Source organism: Ranitomeya imitator, chromosome 4, assembly GCF_032444005.1.
Source record: "Ranitomeya imitator isolate aRanImi1 chromosome 4, aRanImi1.pri, whole genome shotgun sequence".
Lineage (NCBI taxonomy): Eukaryota > Metazoa > Chordata > Amphibia > Anura > Dendrobatidae > Ranitomeya > Ranitomeya imitator.
In genome coordinates, this window is record NC_091285.1 from 569,158,429 (window position 1) to 569,182,407 (window position 23,979).

A 23,979-nucleotide genomic window follows, 5' to 3' on the forward strand; every position below is an offset into this window, starting at 1 on the left:
TCTGACTGCAACGATATCCTTGTGTGCTATCGGATAGCAAACGGCCGTGTTATACGCTGTGAGCGGGCGGCCCTCATGTACATTATAAGTAGGCTACTCATATGTGGACAACACGAAAGACTACAGTATGCAGTATGGTTAAAGGAGTTGTCTCATGTTTTCTGCTGGAGAACACAACTCTTAGGTCCAGGCTTCCTGCTTTGCAGGGAAACTTGAGATTGAACCACAAGCATGGTCATGCCACTGGTCCAAACTAAGTGTTCTCTCATGCTTTGCCTCTGGTCAGAGATCAGATACCAGTGTCTCTACACTAAGCTTGAAATGTTCAACAATTCAGCTGTTCACTCACTACTTCCAGATCAAACTCCGAGTACACAGAAAAATGGTGGATCTCAATTCCAAGTGTTTTTTGTACAATAACATATCTAGATATTCAGTCATCCACCTCCAAACCGGTGTTACTCTAATGCTGTGCTAAGTACGCACACAGTGTGGCCATCCACCATAGGGTTACAATATTCAAGAAAGTTTTTTTAATGCACACATATACAATATTAAAAATATCAATTGCTTTCCTGGTATAAAATCTGGTTGCATGCAGATTCCTGCCTGAACCTGGGCTGCGCCTTACTTTCTACTTGTTTGTGGTATATGCCCAAAGTGAGGTGAAACCCAGGGTCACATACCATGATTGTAATCCTTGTGCACCCTTCAAACAGCATCGGAATAAAACCGGTTTGAGGTGTATTATTTTTGAAAAGGTGATCGTGCAGGAAACCGCCTGAGTTGGGATCCACCATTTGTCTGTGTATTCTGAGTTTGATCTGTAGGTGGTGAGTGATTGATTCATTTTTAGAACATTTGAAGACCAATGTAGAGATGCTGTCATTGAAACATTTGTTTTTAATGAAAACGATTGTCGACGGTCTTATTTTATACTTTGCGTCACTACATTGTGAATCCAGAGAGCTTGAAAGGAAACCTGTCACATCAGATAATGCTATTAAACTGGAGATGCAGGGTTAAACTGAAAGGGTGGCGCCACCAGGGAGAAAATGAACTTTCTTCCTCCTGGAAGCCGCCAACTTTCAGTCATACAGGGTCACGGCATGGCTACAGGTACTGCTCACTATACTGTGAATGGTGGCAGTTACCACACCCCAGCACTTTGAATGACAGCTTGCTCTGCAACGCTTCAGCTGTAGCTGCATCGGCACACCAATATGACTGAAAGCAGGCGGCTGCCTGGAGGAATAATCATTTTCTCTCAGGTGACACTCTGTTAGCTAACCCTATATCTGCAGGTTAATAGCATTATTCAACATGACTAGTTCTCTTTAAGGCGGTTGTCTCAAGTTCTTAAATGGGTAAAATTGCAAACTGCTTGCATAAGACAAAAAAAGAGAGATTTTAATTCTACAGTGTACAGCTCTTGGCCTTGTTTACCGGACACACTACAGTCTCAGAGTGGCCGGTTGCCTAGGTAAGGAGTGTGCGCCACTTGCAGGATCTGTGCCGACCAGCTTCATTGTCCCTTCACTTCTCCCATGCTGCAGAAGTAAAGCTGTCTCAGTTCAATTGAAGTTTACTGTAGAGCTGCTGGTAATGAAACTTTGGGTCCAATTTATTATTGCATTTGTATCTTGCTTTTGTCTGGTTTTTAGTGTTTTTGTTTGCCTATTTTTGATTTGCGACAAAATCTTATTTTAATTTGTGCTTTTTTAATTATTTTATGCTATGTTATACATGTTGGACTGTTTTACTTCTTATGTTCTCAATTGTGAGTGCAAAATGAAGAATATTTTGCAGAAAATGTAACTGAATAGAAGACAAAGATATAAAAATAAAAGTGATTTGAAAAGAAACACAAATAATGAAAAGGTTCCGTTTTTGTTTTTTTTTTTCAAATGGATGGATAGCTTAACATTCTGGCAGATTTCTGTCGGAGTTAGGTTCACATTATGTTACAGCAGCCCGTTCAACACATATGTTAAACGGGCTGCTGTAACGCAAGTGCTGACTTTGGCACATCGCTAGCGCAGATAGAGCAGCTGCTAGCTCTATCTGCGCTAGCAGTGACGGACCCGGAAACTCTGCAGCCCGCGTCCCAGGGTCCGTCACTCAATGACGGCACATGGCTAGCGCACGCCCACAACGGCAATGCATCCGACATTGGAGTCAATGGCGACACTAGCGGACTACGTTACACCGCATTATGCTGCGGTGTAACGTAGTCATATAATGGACTGGGGGAACGCAATGTGACAGAAATCTGCCAGAATGTTAAGCTATCCATCCATTTGAAAAAAAAAAAAAAAGGATGGGAGTAAATGTGCAGATCGGGATACTTCTAGCTGACACGCTGACTCAGTCCCTCTGAAGTCTCTTGACTTCTCCGGACAGATAATACATACTGACCGAACCAGAGGAGGCATTTATAAGCCTACTCACCTAATGGAAAACCTGTCATTCAAGAGGTACAGGGAGAAGCCGATGGCCACCTGGACTAGTCACCTGAGCGGCACAGTCCCCAGTCAGTACCTGACCGAAATGATGTAACCAGTGTCTGATACATGCTGCCTGTGGTCCGGACAATGCATATCTGCTGGTTCCCTTTAAAGTGGTGTTTATTGACTGAGCAGATGTAGATTTGCTCTATAATTTATGCCGAATCTTGGAGTAAATTATATTAGATACATTGGGCCATGGAGGCCCCTCTGCTTCATTTAAACACTCACCCAGTGCTCCAGGCACTTTTGTAAAGTGGTGAGAAAAGCTCAAAATGAAATAATTGGGGAGGAGGGTGCAAACATTAGGCATTTTCTTTTACTTTTAACACCAAAAATTGACATAAATCTCTTGATAAATTCCCTTCTTTCAGCAAATTCCCTTCCTGAGCTGAAATATTAGGAAAGCACTATGCAAATGAATGACTATGCCCACCTAGTTATTATTTGCTTTCCATATGCTCTTTTAGGTGTCCCCAAGGAAATCACTGACCTGAATTAAACATAATAATAATAAATAATCTTTATTTTTATATAGCGCTAACATATTCTGCGTTTGTCAAGGTAATGAGGCTTATTCGCCGTGCAATGCTCCTCTGGGAAATATAATAATAATATAATTTATTATATTTCCCAGAGGAGCATTGCACGGCGAATAAGCCTCTTTACCTTGACAAGCCAGAGATGGTATGTCACTCTCCATAAGGAGAAACGATACCCCTTATACCCCAGTCCAGAGCCTCTCACCTAGCCAAATTAGTTCTCATGCTTCGCACTGACGAGGGCCAACAGCCCGAAACACCGTGTCTGCGATACTAATTTGGCTTTTATCCTAAGTCATAAAACACGACTCGTTAAAGAGTTGACTGTGACTTGTAGGATCGCTACTTCCAACTGGTGGCGCTATAGAGTTTAAGTCCTCTTTTTCTCTGAAGAGGCAATTTGCATAACATATTCTGTAGCGCTTTACACACATTATCATCGCTGTCCCCGATGGGGCTCACAATCTAAATTCCCTATCAGTATGTCTTTGGAGTGTGGGAGGAAACCGGAGAACCCAGAGGAAACCCACACAAACACGGGGAGAACATTACACATTGTACACCCAATTATCTAAAATGTAGACCTAACATTATAATATAGTGCTGCAGTCATCATAGTAGAAAAGTAACGGTAATGGGTCTAATAGAAGAGATCATTCAACTGCTAACTAATGGCCAAATCAGCACTACTAAAAAGCATTTCTATGGCACAGAGAAATGTAGCATGCTCTTCATCCCAGAGCATGAAATGGACATAAAATACTCAATGAATGTCTAAAATCGCATAAAGAAATGACTAAATATTGATATATTACCATCAGATGCAAAGGGGTTTTAGTAGGTCCTTTGGCAGACATCTTCTCCCATAGTCCTCGACGTACATAACGGATGGTGGTCCCTGCGATTTGAAACTCACCAGGAAGCTCAATTTTCCAATCGCTGTTGATGGACTTCTTAATAGAGTCTTTCAGTGCTGAAAGAGTTAAGCACAAGGTAAATCAGGAACGATACACTTGCAGGATAAAATGTCGGAACCAGGTACATTTCCTTTATCTAGGATCTGTAGGAAATATTTTCCATCATGTAAAGTGACAATTGAGCTCTGGGCTCCTCCTTTGCACATGCGCCTATTTCTATATTATCCCCTCTATCTGCTCTTTGCTCCCCAGAATGGTCTCTCAAATTCCTCCATTCTCTTTTCTCATTTTGCAGTTTTTCCATCACTTTCTCTGCCAAGTTCTCTTCTTTTCTGCTACCTATGGCCCATGTGCTACAAGCATCAAATTACTTTCTACATCCCTAACTTGTCCGTTAGCAAACATTGTATTTTCCTTGGCTGTTGCAGACCCTACTGCTGGTGCCCGCACACATTTCAGCGTGGGATGTGATGTTATGATGAGGAATTCTTTCTATCTCCATCAAAAACCTAAGATAACCTTTACAATATTTATTGAAGCCTGCTCTAAAATTAATGCCTGTTATACACCATGCAGGCTTTAGGGCCAGCATTATGTGCTGGACCTAAAAATGATATATGTTTTAGTATAAATTTATAGCAGTCAAACCTGATATAGAGAGACCAACCACCAGCTACGTTTAGAAGATTTCTATATAAAGTTTCATAGTTGTTTATACTATGCAAATAGCACCCAGTAAACTCTTAAAGGATTTTCCCATCTCATAAATGGATAGCGTATTGCTAGGAGATTCCATAACATTATGATCAGTGGGGGTTCATTCCTGACAGATACTACGAAGGTGACATAGCACTGGTGTGGTGCTGTGTCCCCTGATAGATTTCTCCAGCACAGAGGTGCACTAGAATGGGGCTGCCGGCAGTACTCTACAATGCACTTGACCAGGGCGCTCCTGTTCAGGGGAAAAACAGTTAAAAGGATGCAGTCCTTCACCAGAGCGGTGTCTCCTCTGTTCTTACCAGTGCTTGGTGTCTCAGTGGGGGTCAATGCTTTAAAAAAACAAAATAAGGATGAATACCTCAATCATTGGTCGCTGTGGTCATTTTTCATAGATGGTACAATACCACTGCAGCCCTGTCAACAAAGATTTCCTTGGAGCAGCAGAGAACAGCAGCTGAAGCTGCAGAGACTTCCATAGGTAAGTCATGCTTATTTTGTTTTATCTTCTTCCCTCCTGTGCAATTACAGGTCAGTACAATTACAGTAAGTTTTTATTTTTTCCTATTTAAGTTGTGTAAAAATTCTGAAATTGTAATGTTTTCAATTTTCTGTCGCTGGAACTGTGTGAGGGCTGTTTCTTGAGAGAAGACTTGATTTTATTATTAGTGTTATTTTGGGGTACATACAACATTTTGATTGCTTGTTATTAAATGTCAATTTTGGGGGGTGACAAAAGCAATTCTGACTATTTGATTACCACATTTTCTGTAGGGATTAAATAATTTCATATCTTGATAAGACAGACTATTCTGGCTATGGCAAAATCAATGCCATAATGGCAGCCCTTTCAGCAGGCAAATGGCTATCGTGGCAACCCATTGGCACGCCGTGATCATGCCACAGTGAAACTGATGGGCAACTGAAATAGTGCAACACCCAGTAGTGATCAGAGGTGGCTCTGGTGGCTGCTGCTGTACAAGGACAATATTGGCTGTGTAACACAGCTGGCATCCACTGTGTATGGTGCAGGCACTGCTCCTGTGCACACTCCATACACCCAACATATAACGTACATGAACGCTCTACATCAAGAAGGGGTTAAAGCATTAATTAGCCATTGTTGATTACATTTTTTTCCAACATACAATTCTTACAATAGATAATCACTGAGGTCGGTTATCGCAGCATCCCACCCCTGTCAACACAGACATCTATAGGGGGGCATTTGAGAGGAGGAGTTTGGGTAGCAAAGGCTTTCACAGGTAATGCAGTCACATTGGAAAATACTATTTACCTGCAGGTGTATGGTATAGGATTAATCAGCAGGTAAATAGCATCATAATGCTGCCGGCCACCTTACTTAAAATGCAGCTTCTGGGAGAAAATGAACTTATTTACTCCCAGGAGCCGCCAGCTTTCAGTCATAGGGGCGTCTGCATAGATGAAATATAACACAGTCTGTGCCCCATCAATTAACCCCCAGGATTACGAGATACAACAGTACACTTCTAGAACCATTCATTCAGACTTCTACTGCTCTAAAACCGAACCCCCAAAAAAAGACGGTAGAAGGTCAGATTTGAAAAAAATCCATATAAATTTTATTAATAAACAATGAATCAAGTACTAAAATTGCATAACACCAAATTGGGGAAGAAGGTGAAATAGGGCGACATATTCACATAGTGTAATACATAATAAACGACGCCATTGTCTGGACCAACAGCTTACCTAGGTGGTATAACCATTGGGTAATTAAATCATATTGCATAATGTATTGGATTGCATACAGTGCTTGAACCTGATTGTTGTGCATCTTTTATTGTCATATACCAGACAAATATGTGTATTGCACAAGTTTGTTGGTGGTACATATGGGATTGTGGCAGATCTTTATATACATGTGTAATTCCGCTTTTGTATTTTTATATTCTTTGTATGCCATATTAAGTTGCCTCCGATTAGCTCCTCCTTTATATATTATGTGTTTTTGTATGTGTCACTGCTCTTTTATATATTTCCATTGGGTATAGATTGTGTTTAGTGATGAAGTTGTCATCCCTACCCTGTACGCGCCCGCCGCCCTGTCACCGCTGCGGCTGCCCGTGGTCAGTGTCTTTACATGGGGGTTTAGTCTTATTAACTTCTCTGCCCTGTGACGCCGGCGCTGGTTGTTGCTGCGGTTGCCTCGGCGGCGTGGCGCGTCACTTCCGGGTCAGGAGCGCAACTTCCGGTGATGCGATTCACTATGAGCGTTCGTGCAGTAGTATTTAAGATGGGCTGGCATTAGTTCCGTCAGGCCCCTTGAGGAAGGAGAGGTCCAAAACGCGCGTCGGGGCGGACACGCTCGCCTGGACTCCGGCTTAGTCCCTGCATCTCTGGTAACCACCGATAGGTAAATATGGGTGACCTGATTATATGGTCCCTGTTAGGCACGGTCCTTTTCCCGCTTAGGGGATTCTGTGGTGGTGTTATTTAATTTATGAGATATATATAGGGGCGTGGTTTTTATCATTGCACCAGCTAGTAGTGATTGGAAGATACTTTATTATGTGGCAAAATTGCCAAGTTATGCTTTACGAACTGTGGCTGGTAGCGGGGTACTAATGGGATTACCCTATGGTTATACCACCTAGGTAAGCTGTTGGTCCAGACAATAGTAACATAGTAACATAGTTAGTAAGGCCGAAAAAAGACATTTGTCCATCCAGTTCAGCCTATATTCCATCATAATAAATCCCCAGATCTACGTCCTTCTACAGAACCTAATAATTGTATGATACAATATTGTTCTGCTCCAGGAAGACATCCAGGCCTCTCTTGAACCCCTCGACTGAGTTCGCCATCACCACCTCCTCAGGCAAGCAATTCCAGATTCTCACTGCCCTAACAGTAAAGAATCCTCTTCTATGTTGGTGGAAAAACCTTCTCTCCTCCAGACGCAAAGAATGCCCCCTTGTGCCCGTCACCTTCCTTGGTATAAACAGATCCTCAGCGAGATATTTGTATTGTCCCCTTATATACTTATACATGGTTATTAGATCGCCCCTCAGTCGTCTTTTTTCTAGACTAAATAATCCTAATTTCGCTAATCTATCTGGGTATTGTAGTTCTCCCATCCCCTTTATTAATTTTGTTGCCCTCCTTTGTACTCTCTCTAGTTCCATTATATCCTTCCTGAGCACCGGTGCCCAAAACTGGACACAGTACTCCATGTGCGGTCTAACTAGGGATTTGTACAGAGGCAGTATAATGCTCTCATCATGTGTATCCAGACCTCTTTTAATGCACCCCATGATCCTGTTTGCCTTGGCAGCTGCTGCCTGGCACTGGCTGCTCCAGGTAAGTTTATCATTAACTAGGATCCCCAAGTCCTTCTCCCTGTCAGATTTACCCAGTGGTTTCCCGTTCAGTGTGTAATGGTGATATTGATTCCCTCTTCCCATGTGTATAACCTTACATTTATCATTGTTAAACCTCATCTGCCACCTTTCAGCCCAAGTTTCCAACTTATCCAGATCCATCTGTAGCAGAATACTATCTTCTCTTGTATTAACTGCTTTACATAGTTTTGTATCATCTGCAAATATCGATATTTTACTGTGTAAACCTTCTACCAGATCATTAATGAATATGTTGAAGAGAACAATGGCGTCGCTTATTATGTATTACACTATGTGAATATGTCGCTCTATTTCACCTTCTTCCCCAATTAGGTGTTATGCAATTTTAGTACTTGATTCATTGTTTATTAATAAAATTGATATGGATTTTTTTCAAATTTGACCTTCTATCATCTTTTTTTTGGTTCGGTTTTGTATGACATTTGATGATAGGTCTGGTAATCCGGTGGACACATGAAATGGGTTAATGTGTGGCGAATAATTGTTAACATGTGTCCCTGTCATATTTGCTTTATTATGGTTCCACTGCTCCCAAGCAAATCCCAACATCTTGCTACAAAGCCTCTTCTAGTTATTTTTTTTTTTATTACTATGCCATGCTGCTACCACAAGGTGCATTATAGGACTGTACTTGGGATATGGATACCAATGTAGAAATATCAAATCTGCTTCTGTTGTAGATGAACAGAAATCAGCTTATTTTACCCAGAAAACTATGTGCTGGCTTATCTTCTACAACACGTATCCTTCTGGCTCCTGCAGGGATGATAGCGGCTTCTATATAACCTGGAATGAATAAATACAGTGAGCAAAAGAAATGAATGTGGAAAGCAGTGTATAATTTTGAAATAAGGAAACGGATAGGAATACAGGAACACCTAAAATAAGAAACAGTAAATATACACTAAGTGATACAAGGAGCATGCATAATGGTTACAACAAGATATGAAATGCCTAAAGTGTAGGTTCACCTTTAGAGATAATTTTATAGTTCTCATACAGGTATAATCTACAAAAGACCTTAGGAAATTTGCGAGTGCATCCTAATTAAAGCACCCACTCACTCCAGTGTTTTGGCTGTTTTCATTTTTCAGTGTGGTCACTAATCTCAGTTCCCTGCACTAAGGGCTCATACTCATCTGCATATAAATTGGACAAGTGCAATCTGATAAAAAAAAAATAAAAAAAAAAAAATCGGATTTCACACTGACTGATGTTAGTCACTGATTTAGTGATCATCTGCAATTTTTTTCTCAGCTTGGATCGGACTGAGAAAAAATCCCAACATGCTGTGACTGGCCGCGTATATCGGACAATACTCCCCAATGCAACTCAATGGGTGCGAGAAAAAAAAATGCAGACAGCTGTGAGCTGTTATTAAAGGGAACCTGTCACCTAAATTTGGCGGGACCGTTTTTCGGTCATATGGGCGGAGTTTTCGGGTGTTTGATTCACCCTTTCCTTACCCGCTGGCTGAATGCTGGCCGCAATATTGGATTGAAGTTCATTCTCTGTCCTCCTTAGTACACGCCTCCGCAAGGCAAGATTGGATTATTTAATAGGTTTAATAAGAATAAACACTATTTAGTGCCACATGAAAGGGTGCTAGTTTATTATATGTAGGGGACTTGTGACATTAAATATCTACAGGACCTCTATCTCATTTATTCTATCTATCTATATCTATATATATGACTGCTTTATTACTTAGAAAACTAGCTTTACAAGGAACCTGTCAGCAGGATTGTGCAGAGTAACCTACAGACACTGTCGGGTCAGCGCCTTTATTCTGATTAAAATGATAGCTTTGTTGATGAAATCCATCTTGTTGTTGTTGTTTAATCTTTATTTTCAGTTTTGAGTTAATGATATGCCCGTGCTCCGGGGCGGCCTGTGGGGGTCTTCATGTGGTGCTCTGCTTAGGTATTCACAATGCAGAATGCTGACAGGTCACTGATCCCTCACTGACCTGCCCCCTAGTTTACATAATAAATATATGTACATACTTAAAAAGAAAAATATAAAAAAAACTTCTGCAGGCAGGTGCCAGCCGTGGCATCTGGGCTGCAGCATAATCACATATTTAATGAGCAGTTAATAATTGTGCTTGATGTTTTCCTGAGGAGTATAAAAAAAACTAAGACCATTTTAAAATGGCACCTGCCGTGCCTACGTAGTCTCATAATCACTAGCCGCCGTCTTCATCTGTTCCCAGCTTCGCTCCGGTCAGACTCCAGAAGTTTGTGACTTGCTGGGATCTCTCCAGTGTTTGCTGGGCAATCTAGACATCACAACTCAGTGCAAGTTTATGACAGCTAGAACAAGGCCAAAACAAGGCTCTCATGCACGTACATTGAGAACTTGTGACAGTTACCTCTGACTTCAGGTCAGTCCAGAGCTGCGGTCACAAAATGGCGGTGCAGGACCAGAGTGGCACTGAGAATTGCTGAAAAACGGCGGCTAGTAAGCCTAAAACTAGGGTCAGGGACCTTATATTAGTGGCACCACTCCAGCTCTGAAATAAAAACAAACAAATACTGAAGTAGTGCTTTAACCCCTTAGTGACCGAGCCAAATTTTTGAAATCTGACCAGTGTCACTTTATGTGGTAATAACTCTGCAACGCTTCAACAAATCCCAGTGATTTTGAGACTGTTTTTTCGTGACACATTATACTTTATGATAATGGTAAATTTAGTTCAACATTTTTTGTGTTTATTTATAAAAAATATAAAAAATTTGAGAAAAATGTTAAAAAATTAGCAATTTTCTAAATTTGAATGATTATCCCTTTAATCCAGATAGTCATACAACAGCAAACCATTAATAAATAACATTTCCCACATGTCAGCTTTACATCAGCACCATTTGTAAAATGTTATTTTATTTTGTTAGCATTTTAGGAGGTTTAAAAATGTAGCAGCAATTTTTCATTTTTTCAAAGAAATTTACCACATTTATTTTTTTAGGGACTTATCCATGTTTGAAGTGACTTTAGGGGTCCCATATATTAGGAAACCCCCAAACGTGATACCATTTTAAAAACAGCACCCCTAAACATATTGAAAACTGCTGTCAGGTAGTTTATTAACCCTTCAGGTGCTTTACAGGAATTAATGCAAAGTGGCATGACAGAAATGAAAATGTGTATTTTTACCACCTAAATGTTGCTAACTTCTAAACAGATTACTATAGCCGTCAGACTCTAAGGCCACTATTTGGTCATGAATTGCCATCGCAAACATCAGGACAACAAAATCATGATCTGAGGGCACCAATTGGGATAAAGAAGAAGCCCCCACACTCTGTTAACCATTTATAATAATGTAGTCACTATTGACAGCAGCATCTAAGGGGTTAAACAGATTTAGAAGGTGCAAATACTGATCGTGGCTGATACAGCAAGTTGTCAGCTATAGTGTACAACCAACAGATGCTGGATTGTCATCTGTATGGGGAGGCTATTCTCTTATATCTCAGGTCAGTTAAAAGACGTATTGGCGGTCATTAAGGGGTTAAAAAGAACCTGACCGCAGCTCATACATACTCCCCGCTCCACATGCAGCATGTATCAGGCACGGGCTGTATGATCTCCGCCAGGTATGTTATACCTTGAAACGATGCAATCCCGGGATTATAATAAAAGCTCTAACTCATGATACGTAAAAGGTAAGTGACGCAATTTATAAACAAAATTCATCAGAAATTGTATCTATAAGTCAAACCTAAAATTATGCTGAAAGGTGGACATACTGTTTAGGCATGATCGTGTAAGAGTATATAGTCACATGAAGCATTTCTTTTGCATTTTTTACGCAGCGTACTTGGTGCATAAAATACCCAGCTTTTACAGTACTCCCATAATCAATGAGATTTCTGAAATCTCGTGCACATGATGAGGCTGGTGGTGGGGGGTTCACGCATATTTTGAGCCCTGCTGTGGTTTTGCAGAGCGTGTCAATTTTTTAGGGTTTTTGATGCGCTTCTCACCCATGAATAAGAATGCAATTCTCACCCATGAATAAGAATGCAAGAAAAATGCATGCAAAAATTCTGGAAAAACATGGCAAAAAAGTGCTGATTGTGTGCAGCAAAAATGCAAGGTGTGAATATACCCTAAGAGACCATCTAAAGAGGGTGGAAAATGAACATAGTTTGGCATGAATTGTCTAACAAAGGAAAGATGTACTTGCCACTCGAAGTGCTCCAATTGTCTCAGTATATACAATTAGTAACTACCGTAAGTTGGCCAATTTGTCAGATTTCTCATTGCTTCCCTGAGTTCTGTGTATACTGATGGTATGCTTCACAATTTGCTCAGGTTTCGCCAACACTAGCACATTTTAAGTAGTTTTTTTATTTCACTTTGTGCCAGGTTCAGATGGAGGACAGGTAATCAGAAACCATTGATCTTTCCTGAGTGATAAGGTGCCCTTGGACATGGGTAAGGCTTATGATGAATCTGAGAACTGCAATCTGTCCTCATCAGTAGTAACGAACATGGGCTCTATGTTACAAAAAGCTTCATCTTCCAATTGGTCTATTGATGGGACATGTGTGTGGCAAGTATGTATAACACAGGTAACATATATTGGACCAGATAGTATTTATATGGGTACAAATGTGCAGAATGTAAACTAAAAAAATCCATTCCTAAAAAACCAGCAAAGGTCACCATCAAAGATTTATGCAGAATTCAACAGATCACCAATGATTTTTGTACACGAGAAGATGTCACCCGAGGAAGGCAATGTCAGTCTGAGCAAACCCCAAGATCAGCATAAAATGACTTTTGTAATCGTTTTGTACTCTGGCAAAGCTTGAACAAATACATGACATCACAAAGGCTTACCAAACATGCGTGTGAGCTGCGACACTGTAAACAGTCCATAGATGTTGGGTTTGGCAATGAGATGCTTACGTTGTTCTCATGCCAGACAGTCTGACACTTCATCTATCATCTTGAGAGGTGATGTTTCAGGGCATTGGTCCCTTATGTGTAACGTTTGCTAAGAAGGGACTTTAGAGGATGTCATGGAGGGGTCAGATCTTGGTTTATGCTCAGGATGACATCACAACAATATTTTGACACAAGCCTTGCGTTCACTGTTACCAGGAAGAACATGATAGGCCAGGAAAGCACATACATCACAAAACTTCGCAAGCAGCTGGTCTTTATGCCCTCGTCCACATAGAGAAAAAGACACATTTATCAAAGTGTTTCTTCAATTTGACAAGGATGACGAGAATGAGTATTTTATCTTGCACAGGGCACATGTGAGAAAAGCTAAGACGGGAAATTATACGCAACTGCGATGATTGTTACAGTGTGGTTTCTACATTACGGCAGCTTTTTACCATTAGAATTATGATTTGATACCATGATGTCAGATCCTTTCATTTAGAACCTGTAAAAATTTGCACACAGCCAAGCCGTGAACAAAGAAAGACCTTGTACGGTGGCGCACAGAGATTGCATTATGGACCCTAAGTGCCACCATATGGTGCCTCCATGCTTCTAGAGGAGAATACCTCTGAGCTTTTATTTCCACATGAACCCCATGATGAAAAATGGCACGCCAAGTTACAGAGTGCCTCTGAAAAAAAGAAAAAAAAAAAAAAGAATCGGTCGAGCATGGGCTCATAGCAAGCTATATAGACCATATTACATCCTTATGCCTCTTGCAGTCAAAAAATGTGAATTCCTTGAAGGAACACTTTGATTAATCATTATTTACTTGAACAAGTAATTGGGAGAGAAAACACCTTAACCCCTTCATTACCAACAAGCATCTACTACACATCTCTCAATAACCTTTGCTTTTAATTATATGCTGAGATTTTTAACATATGTGACCTCGGCTATAATTCTATGGTCCTTGTTAGCAATGTGCTTGCATCCTGATGACATATTATGAAATATTAGCATTCATATTACACTGTGTAAGGCACGTTCATAGCATCACTTCAGGAAAGCTGCAAAGTCTTATCAGATATTCCTCTGCATAGGGTATTACCATTGTATTGGCAATTGTCCAGACCCCATACAACAGATTTGTTAAAAGTCTGATTGCATTTCCTATGCATTTGAGAGATAATTGCAATATCTAATACTGATATTATGGCAACGTTTTCTCCTCTCTTGTCATGATTTAATACACGTCACATGCTGCCTTACATAACTGAAGTCAGTAAATAGAACCGAAGAATGTAGGATTTGTCTAGTACATTAACTTGTAGCAATGAGAAATGTTGCTTGAGTGAATGAAGGGGTTAATTGACTGGAAGGAAGTGGTCAACATCGTTGATACTTTGTAGTTTTTTGGGTGGAAAAAATGACAAATTCCAAAGAAACACCAACCAAACACCAAGCAGAGGCACCAAACAATAACTACACCGTTCTTACATGTGAAACACTTGGGAACTGTTGTTGGCTTTGTCATGACACATGTGGAAACCTTCTTACAATGACTACTGTTGACTAAGGAACACAAATAGGTCAGACGTTGATTTGGTCAGCACTTCTAAGCCAGAAAACTTTTTGACTGGTTGAGAATTTGGGGCATATTATCCAGTTAAAAGTTCTAAGAAAACATCTTGATGTACAATAACAAATTGTATTGTGGTACAGTGTTAGCCAGAAAAATCGGTGTGAATACTTTTCTGCCCAGTGATGACAGAAGTATTCTGGGAGTGATACCTTTATTGGCTAACCAGAAAATAATATGTTTGCAAGCTTTCAGAGCATAGTGGCTCCTTCTTCAGGCAAGATTACAGATCTTGCCTGAAGGAGGAGCCTCTGTGCTCTGAAAGGTTGCAAACATATTATTTTCTGGTTAGCCAATAAGAAAACATCTGGAAGTCTAAACCTAAAGTAATTACTAATCAATTATAAACCTTGAATTGTAGCTTGGCATAGTATACATGATGGAGTAGTGACACAGGGAATCATGGAAGCTACTTTGGTGACTGTATGAGCACTACAAAGAATAAAACATGATACAGTGGGACAGCCATAACATGCAAGTTACACGCATCAAAACTACACATTCATGATAGCATTAGGTGAATGTGTTCTGTCCTTACATCGGTCGGTAAGGCTCAGGCAATGTGTTCCCCACTTTCTGTACCTTCTCGGTTGAGGAAAGCATTTCTTTCATTGCGGTCAAAATGTAGCCAATCATGGTACTAGGTGTGAGCACACAAGGGCCCTTGCACTTCAAGACCAGCGTAGCTTACACCGATTGTTATAAGAAGGCATGTTAAAGTCAGACTTCCTGATTCATGAATCCGGCAAGTCAGAAAAGTGATGTGTGCCTCTGCGTTGGGGACTGGAGTAAGATTTGTAGTGTATGGAACGCCACCCACTTACATAGTTATTAAGGTTGAAGGAAGACTATAAGTCCATCTAGTTCAACCCATAGCCTCACCTAACATGTCCTAACATGCTGATCCACAGGGAGGCAAAAAAAAAACCATGTGGCAAAGAGTAAGCTCCACATTGGGGAAAAAATTCCTTCCCGGCTCCACATACGGCAATCAGACTAATTCCCTGGATCAATGCCCTATCAAGGAATCTAGTGTATATATCCTGTAACATTATACTTTTACAGAAAGGTATCCAGTCCCCTCTTAAATTTAAGTAACGAATCACTCATTACAACATCATACGGCAGAGAGTTCCATAGTCTCACTGCTCTTACAGTAAAGAATCCGCGTCTGTTCTTATGCTTAAACCTTCTTTCATCCAGACGTAGAGGATGCCCCCTTGTCCCTGTCTCAGGTCTATGATTAAAAAGATCATCAGAAAGGTCTTTGTACTGTCCCCTCATATATTTATAAATTAAAATAAGATCACCCCTTAGTCTTCGTTTTTTCCAAACTAAATAGCCCCAAGTGTAATAACCTATATTGGTATTGCAGACCCCCAGGCCTCCAATAACCTTGGTCGCTCTTCTCTGCACCCGCTCCAGTTCACCTATGTCTTTCTTATACACCGGAGACTAGAACTGTGCACAGTATTCTAAGTGTGGTCAAACTAGTGACTTGTATAGAGGTAAAATTATGTTCTCCCCATGAGCATCTATGCCTCTTTTAATGCATCCCATTATTTTATTTGCCTTAGTAGCAGCTGCCTGACACTGGCCACTGAATATGAGTTTGTCATCCACCTATACACCCAGGTCTTTTTCATTGACGGTTTTGCCCAGAGTTAACACCCCAGTCATGGTTCTCATCCAGCCATGTTTCTGATATCCCCACCATGTTATAATTATGCTCCAACAACATTAATTCTAATTCGTCCATTTTGTTGGCGAGGCTTCTAGCATTAGTATATATGCACTTGATGTTCCTCTCTGTACCTCTATTCTTTCTTAAATTATTAACTGTTCTAACCCCATGCCACCGCCACCCCCAACTTCCTTATTTGTGCCCAGGTCTCTATCTGCACTATCTTCCCCTCCTATAAATTGAATACCCTCCCCCAATCCCTAGTTTAAACACTCCTCCAACCTTCTAGCCATTTTCTCCCCCAGCACAGCTGCACCTTCCCCATTGAGATGCAGCCCGTCCCTAGCGTAGAACCTGTAGCCAACTGAGACGTCGGCCCAGTTCTGAAGGAACCCAAACCCCTCCTTCCTAGACCAATTCTTGAGCCACTTATTAACTTCCCTAATCTCCCGTTGCCTCTCTGGCGTGGCACTTGGTACAGGCAGTATTTTGGAAAATATCACGTTGGAGGTCCTTGCTTTCAGCTTGCAGCCTACTTGTCCTGCATTTGGTCCCCCCAAGTCTTGCCCCATTTGAACCAACTTTGTCAGAGCTAGGGAAACTGGTGTGAGACCTCTGGCATAAAAAGTTTGAATAAACGGGAAAAAAATGTTTATTAAAAAAAAAAAAAAAAAGAGAAACGTGGCCAAATATGTGCTGGCACGAACAACATGTTTACGTTAGGTAATGCACATGAAACAACAATGCATCTGGAGCATCTTTTCTTAGGCCTATGCGTTTTGCCGTTCCTAGGTTATCCAAAAATTCATGGACAAAGTGACAATTGAGTTTCGCCAGTTGAGGGATGTGTCTCAGTCAACGCTGATTGGACAGTGTAATACAATGCCAGAGTGAGGAGGAACATACCCATTCAACAATTGGAATGGTAACACCCAGTTGTCAATGTATCAATGCATTTCTAAGATGAATAAGACGGGAACGGCTTGATGCAGTATTATGAGAAACGATGATCAAGAATTATTATTTTTTGAGAAATAGGGATTTTTGTGTACTCACCGTAAAATCCTTTTCTCCGAGCCATTCATTGGGGGACACAGACCGTGGGTGTATGCTGCTGCCAATAGGAGGCTGACACTAAGTGATACAAAAAAAGTTAGCTCCTCCCCTGCAGTATACACCCTCCTGCTGGCTCTCAGCTAACCAGTTCGGTGCAAAAGCAGTAGGAGATCAATAACAATATATGAGCGTATAGCATGTCATATTATAAAAAACAAGCATAAGCTAATAACAGGGTGGGAGCTGTGTCCCCCAATTAATGGCTCGGAGAAAAGGATTTTACGGGGAGTACACAAAAATCGCTATTTCTCCTTCGCCTCATTGGGGGACACAGACCGTGGGATGTCCCAAAGCAGTCCCTGGGTGGGGACAACAATAGATCAGGCCCTGTGTAACTTACTACTTACAAGTGTGCCACCGCGGCCTGCAGAGTCCGCCTGCCCAGACTCACATCTGTGGAAGTGTGGGAATTATAGTGCTTCAAGAATGCATGTGGACTGGACGAATCCGCAAGCTTGCAGGCGTGCCTTGCCGACGCCTGGTGCCTAGAACCCTTGATAGACAGGGAGATAGGCTGACATCTAGCATGGAAGGACTCCTGGATGGTGAAAAGAATACACCATGTTATCATGGTCGATGAAATGGCTAAACCCTTCCTGAAAATGTCAGGAAGCCTTCCTCTACCGTCAGGAAGCCCAAATAAAACGTCCAACCTTCAGAAGGACGCTGTCCTCAAGACGTACCTACTCAGAGCACTCACTTCGTCCAGAATATGGGGGATCTTATTCCATTTTGTGGACTGGAGCCAAAAGAGATGAGGGAAGAACTATGCCCTCATAACAGTGGTAATACAGTACCACCTTGGTAACAAGGGATAGAGATGGCCTGAGAACAACCTTGCCTCGAAGGTAATAAGGGAAAAAAGTCTGAAAGAGCAGAGAAGCTAGCTCCGAAGACTCGTCAGAGTGAGAATATCGCAGAGGAGAACGGGACGACTTTCCCTGATAGTAAAGACTGCCCGGATGAAAAAGGAGCCTACCGTAAGGCTCCTAGGAATAATAAGGTCCCAATGATCTAACGGTATGCGATAGGGAAGAACTACGTGTGAAAACTCCCTGTGAGAAAGTCCCTACTTGCAGTTGTGCTGCGATAAGGTGAGAAGATACTAGCTCCGCAAACAAAAAAACGGATGTCGTCAGTGCGGATCTCTGAGGATCACTGGGGCCCCTTTCTGCTTCCGAAAGGCTTTCGGAAGCAGTGGAAGGGGAGTTATGGAAACTGGTACCATGGCAGAACCAGAGCATGGAGAGCGATGGCTCTTGGATCTCGAGGCCGAACCACGTACTCGAGTACATTGGCCTTCAGTCTGGATGTCATCCCACCTACAACTGGAGAGCTCCAGTAAGGACAGATCTGATGGAAGACTTCGGGGTGAAGTTCCCACTGACTTGAGGTGGAACCCTGATGGCTGAATTTGTTTGCCGTTCAGACTTCTACTTCTGGCATATATACTGCCGAGATCACCGAATAATAGACTTCGGCCCATCAGAGAAAGTGAGGTACCTCGGTCATGACGCCTGACCGTGGGTACCTGCTAGATGACTGACGTAAGGCACCGCCGTGGCATTATCCAATTGAATTCGGATAGGGTGATCCGCCAAAAGGCAGTGGACCTGCTGTAAGACTACCGTTCGGATCTCCAGAACAATGATGGGGAGAAGAAGACTGGCATTGGTAGTTACAAATAACCATTGAACCGGGAGAAAGGCCCTGGATGAAGAAGGAGCTCAGAGACTATTGTCTGAAAGTCTGTTTGACTTGCTGAAAACGAGCGGAGCGAAGGAAACCGCTTCCATTGTCGTCACCATTTTTCATGCAGAGGGCAAGCAACCCGAATGTCGATGGAAGCCGGAAACTGCACCTTTTTCTGTTGAAGTAATGGCTGAGCGGAGGAACTCCATCCAAAGAAGGAGGACCATGTCAAAGGTTATAGAAAATATATATATATTCGCGCTGGTATACCCTAAGAATGAGATGACATTCCAATTGCCAGAATACACAAAATAAAATCGCGTGTGCAATGCACTCCGGATATACACCTGGGTTCTTTCCTCAACCCGTTCTAATAGTCAAAAGTCCAATATGTAGTCCACTATATGACTGCCGCACAGTCACAACTCCAAAAAAGATGTTAATATTGTTTACCAAAAACGTCCTACGTTCTCCCACTAAAGTTGTGAACATATGCTCAGATGGAGGTCAATACCTTAAGTAGTAAGAATCAGTCGTCTCCTGGTTTGAAGAAGTTCCCGGTTTATGATAACCACACACGTAGATTCTAAGAAGCGTGATGCCGGAGAGCTGCCCCGGCCGGTGGCAGCTGACTCCGGATATCGGGTTCCAGCTGGGGGCGGAGATCCTCCGTCTTGGTCCGGCGACGCCGCAAAGTGCAAACAATGTGAGCGGCGCGGCTAGGACCTGTGTGACGTAAGTGATCAGGTGACCGCCCCACGTGACCGTGAAACTCCGTACGGATCGCTGTAAGGACCAAACTAACCAACGCGTTCCGAAAACCACTGTTTTCTTCCTCAGGGCTGGTCCTTGCCCCGTAAAGGAGTCCTTATATAGTCTCATCAATCACAGTCATTTAGTAGAAGCCGAACAGCTCGACTCCGCAGTTCAATCCTCTAGGGGTCAGTGTATCCAACAGGAAAATCCACTTACTTTCAATCCTGGACATGGCTTTAATATAGTTGCCACCTCTCCAGTGTGGATGTACAATTTCAATCCCCGCAAATTCCATTGTTTGAGTTATCCCTCCATGAATTTCTATAAAATGTTTAGAGAGAGGATGACCCATAAAGTTCTTTCTAATATTGCGTATATGCTCGTTTATTCTGGTCTTCAAGGGCCTTTTTGTTCGCCCGACATATATTTTCTGGCACGGACATTTAATTGTATATATCACTCCTGTAGTTGAGCATGTGATAAAGTCATTTATCTCAAACTTCAGATCCCCCTTGTCAAAACTGGTGATTTTATGTGAGTTAGTGTGTTTGCATACACTACACCTCCGACAAGGATCGGGAGTCATATCACGAAGAAGCCATACGTCTCCTCAGTGATCCAGTTACTTACACAAAACTGAGAAAGGATCCGACTGAGGAGTACATTGGGGATATGAAAGATTTAATTAATAAAGGTTTTAATATGGGCCTTTTAAATAAACATGAATATGATTTTATCAATAACCCCACACCAAGGATGGCTGTCTTCTACTATTTGCCAAAAGTGCATAAAAATCTAAATAATCCGCCTGGTAGACCTATTATATCAGGTATTCAATGCCTCACCGCAAACTTGTCCAAATATGTGGATTGCCACTTGCAAAAAATAGTACCATTTCTACCATCTCACTTGAAAGACAGCTCGCATATCTTAAAACTTTTACAAAATGTCCAATGGCAAGACCATTATATATTGGGAACATTGGACATTACCTCGTTATATACTGTTATAGACAACACTAAAGGGTGTAATGCTGCTAAATATTTTTTAAGTAAATTTTCTACGGTCCCTAGTGAACAAATTGAATTTTTATGTGATTCTATGTTATTCATTTTAACCCATAATTATTTTATGTATGAGAAGGACTACTACTCCCAGCAGTGGGGTACCGCCATGGGGACCAGGTTCGCTCCCAGCTATGCTAACCTATATGTGGGTAGGTGGGAGGAGTCCACTATTTATCCCGAGGGGCGGCTGAGAGCGGACCTGGTCCTCTGGCGACGTTTCATTGATGACATTGTTTTTATTTGGTCAGATGGACCTGATACTCTTAATCAATTTTTAAATAATTTAAATAAAAATGAATTTCTTTTAAAATTTACCTCTAATATTAGTATGAATGTCATCAATTTTTTAGATTTACAGATTTTTTATCGACAATAATACCATCCAAACCCGCACTTTTTATAAACCCAAGGACACTAACAGCTTTATCCCGTTAGATAGTTGTCACCTTCCTGCTTGGCTATTGAATATCCCCAAAAGCCAGAATATGCGTATTTATCGGAACTGCTCGAAGACTGAAGATTTTAATATGGAAGCCGAAACAATGACAAATAGATTCCTGCAAAAAAGGTATAATCAGGACACATTGAGAATGTCCAAAGATAGTGTTTTTACAAAAACACGACAGGATTTGATTAGCGGCTCTAGTAAACAGACAGAGACGAATGAATTTGTCCCCATAATTACCCAGTATAATGCTAATTCATACTTGCTACGCAAAATTGTAAACAAACATTGGCATTTATTAAAAGATGATAAGATCATTGGGGATAAAATGTCTGCTCATCCCAGATTCATATACAAGAAGGCTGTGAATCTGGGAAATATGATCGCTCCCACTATTCAAAATAGACCCCCTTCGATCAATAACCCCTCCTTTTTTCATAATTTATTAAAAGGTTTCTATCCTTGTCGGAGGTGTAGTGTATGCAAACACACTAACTCACATAAAATCACCAGTTTTGACAAGGGGGATCTGAAGTTTGAGATAAATGACTTTATCACATGCTCAACTACAGGAGTGATATATACAATTAAATGTCCGTGCCAGAAAATATATGTCGGGCGAACAAAAAGGCCCTTGAAGACCAGAATAAACGAGCATATACGCAATATTAGAAAGAACTTTATGGGTCATCCTCTCTCTAAACATTTTATAGAAATTCATGGAGGGATAACTCAAACAATGGAATTTGCGGGGATTGAAATTGTACATCCACACTGGAGAGGTGGCAACTATATTAAAGCCATGTCCAGGATTGAAAGTAAGTGGATTTTCCTGTTGGATACACTGACCCCTAGAGGATTGAACTGCGGAGTCGAGCTGTTCGGCTTCTACTAAATGACTGTGATTGATGAGACTATATAAGGACTCCTTTACGGGGCAAGGACCAGCCCTGAGGAAGAAAACAGTGGTTTTCGGAACGCGTTGGTTAGTTTGGTCCTTACAGCGATCCGTACGGAGTTTCACGGTCACGTGGGGCGGTCACCTGATCACTTACGTCACACAGGTCCTAGCCGCGCCGCTCACATTGTTTGCACTTTGCGGCGTCGCCGGACCAAGATGGAGGATCTCCGCCCCCAGCTGGAACCCGATATCCGGAGTCAGCTGCCACCGGCCGGGGCAGCTCTCCGGCATCACGCTTCTTAGAATCTACGTGTGTGGTTATCATAAACCGGGAACTTCTTCAAACCAGGAGACGACTGATTCTTACTACTTAAGGTATTGACCTCCATCTGAGCATATGTTCACAACTTTAGTGGGAGAACGTAGGACGTTTTTGGTAAACAATATTAACATCTTTTTTGGAGTTGTGACTGTGCGGCAGTCATATAGTGGACTACATATTGGACTTTTGACTATTAGAACGGGTTGAGGAAAGAACCCAGGTGTATATCCGGAGTGCATTGCACACGCGATTTTATTTTGTGTATTCTGGCAATTGGAATGTCATCTCATTCTTAGGGTATACCAGCGCGAATATATATATATTTTCTATAACTTTACACTTTTTACAATCTGTGGTGATTGTTTTATTCGCTGCAGGTATTTATATACCCTATATCACCAGCGCCGCTTTCATTCTTATTTATATTTTACCATGTCAAAGGTTGTTAGAAGTGTGAGGTCCAGGGTCGATCTTACTTTTCGTTCCCCTGTTTGGAACCAAGATCCCTTAGATCTAGACTGTGCTGGGCAATCCTTATACAATCCTTTGTCAGACTCCCGCTCAAAGGATTTGATTGGTCAGTTGTTGCTGGTGTGAATCAAGGTAGTTAAGGTCTCCAGCCAGGAGACCATTGCTCTAGCAATCCATGCGGCCGCTAGGGAGGATAGAGCGCTGGACCCGAAGCCGCAAGACGGAACGAACCAGATTTGCTATCTGACAGTCCGTGGTATTTTTAATTGATGACCCATCGGGTAGGGATACTGGTAGGTATACCACAGGAGATTCTACCCGGTTAATCTGCCCCATGGCAGAATGTGCGGCTGCATCCAGCAGGTCATAGTCTCTTGCCATCTCCTCTTTTCACGGTGCAGAGATAAAAATTAGGAACCCTCGATCCATCAACCTCTTAACAGGGAAGTGGAGAGGAATTGTCCGCCTTCTTGCATCATCCGTTAAATAGTGGTGATGCAGAGAGGGGAGCTCGTACGCCAAAAAGTGTGCCTCTATATGTCCACAGAGTTCAGGTCTCCGGGTGGACAGGACAGGTTGTCTGGCGTTAGGCCTGGATGCAGAAGAGGAAACATGGAGACGACACTCCGTGTGCTCGTCTGTTGATGGTGTGGGGAGATCGGTGCCCTTTAAAGGACCCGTAGCCCTTAAAAAACAGGCCAGGCATGGCATCCCACGTAGAGGCTTCTGTCCAGTGAATCGCTTATCCGAATTGAATGGCAAATGCTCTCGAGGGAGTTTAGTCTCTGAAGCTCTGGCAAGCTCAGGCAATATCCAATCCATATTCAGAGCCTTGTTGTCATCAAATCATTGGTGAGGGAGCAGGAAACGAAAAACTTCCGTTTTCTA

General features: G+C 41.8%; 1 protein-coding gene across 2 annotated transcripts in view; it reads right to left on the bottom strand.

Annotated features, from left to right (window-relative positions):
* The window catches only part of ADAMTS17 (ADAM metallopeptidase with thrombospondin type 1 motif 17), a 434,783-nt gene that overhangs the window by 91,795 nt on the left and 319,009 nt on the right, over window positions 1-23,979 (bottom strand). The window contains exons 16-18 of one of the 2 annotated variants that reach the window (XM_069766308.1): window positions 14,496-14,570; window positions 8,796-8,876; window positions 3,865-4,022 (exon numbers count right to left, since the gene is read on the bottom strand). In XM_069766308.1, coding sequence (XP_069622409.1) covers window positions 3,865-4,022; window positions 8,796-8,876; window positions 14,496-14,570 — 314 coding nt within the window. The remainder of the gene's footprint in view (window positions 1-3,864; window positions 4,023-8,795; window positions 8,877-14,495; window positions 14,571-23,979) is intronic. The other variant, XM_069766309.1, reaches the window with a different exon arrangement.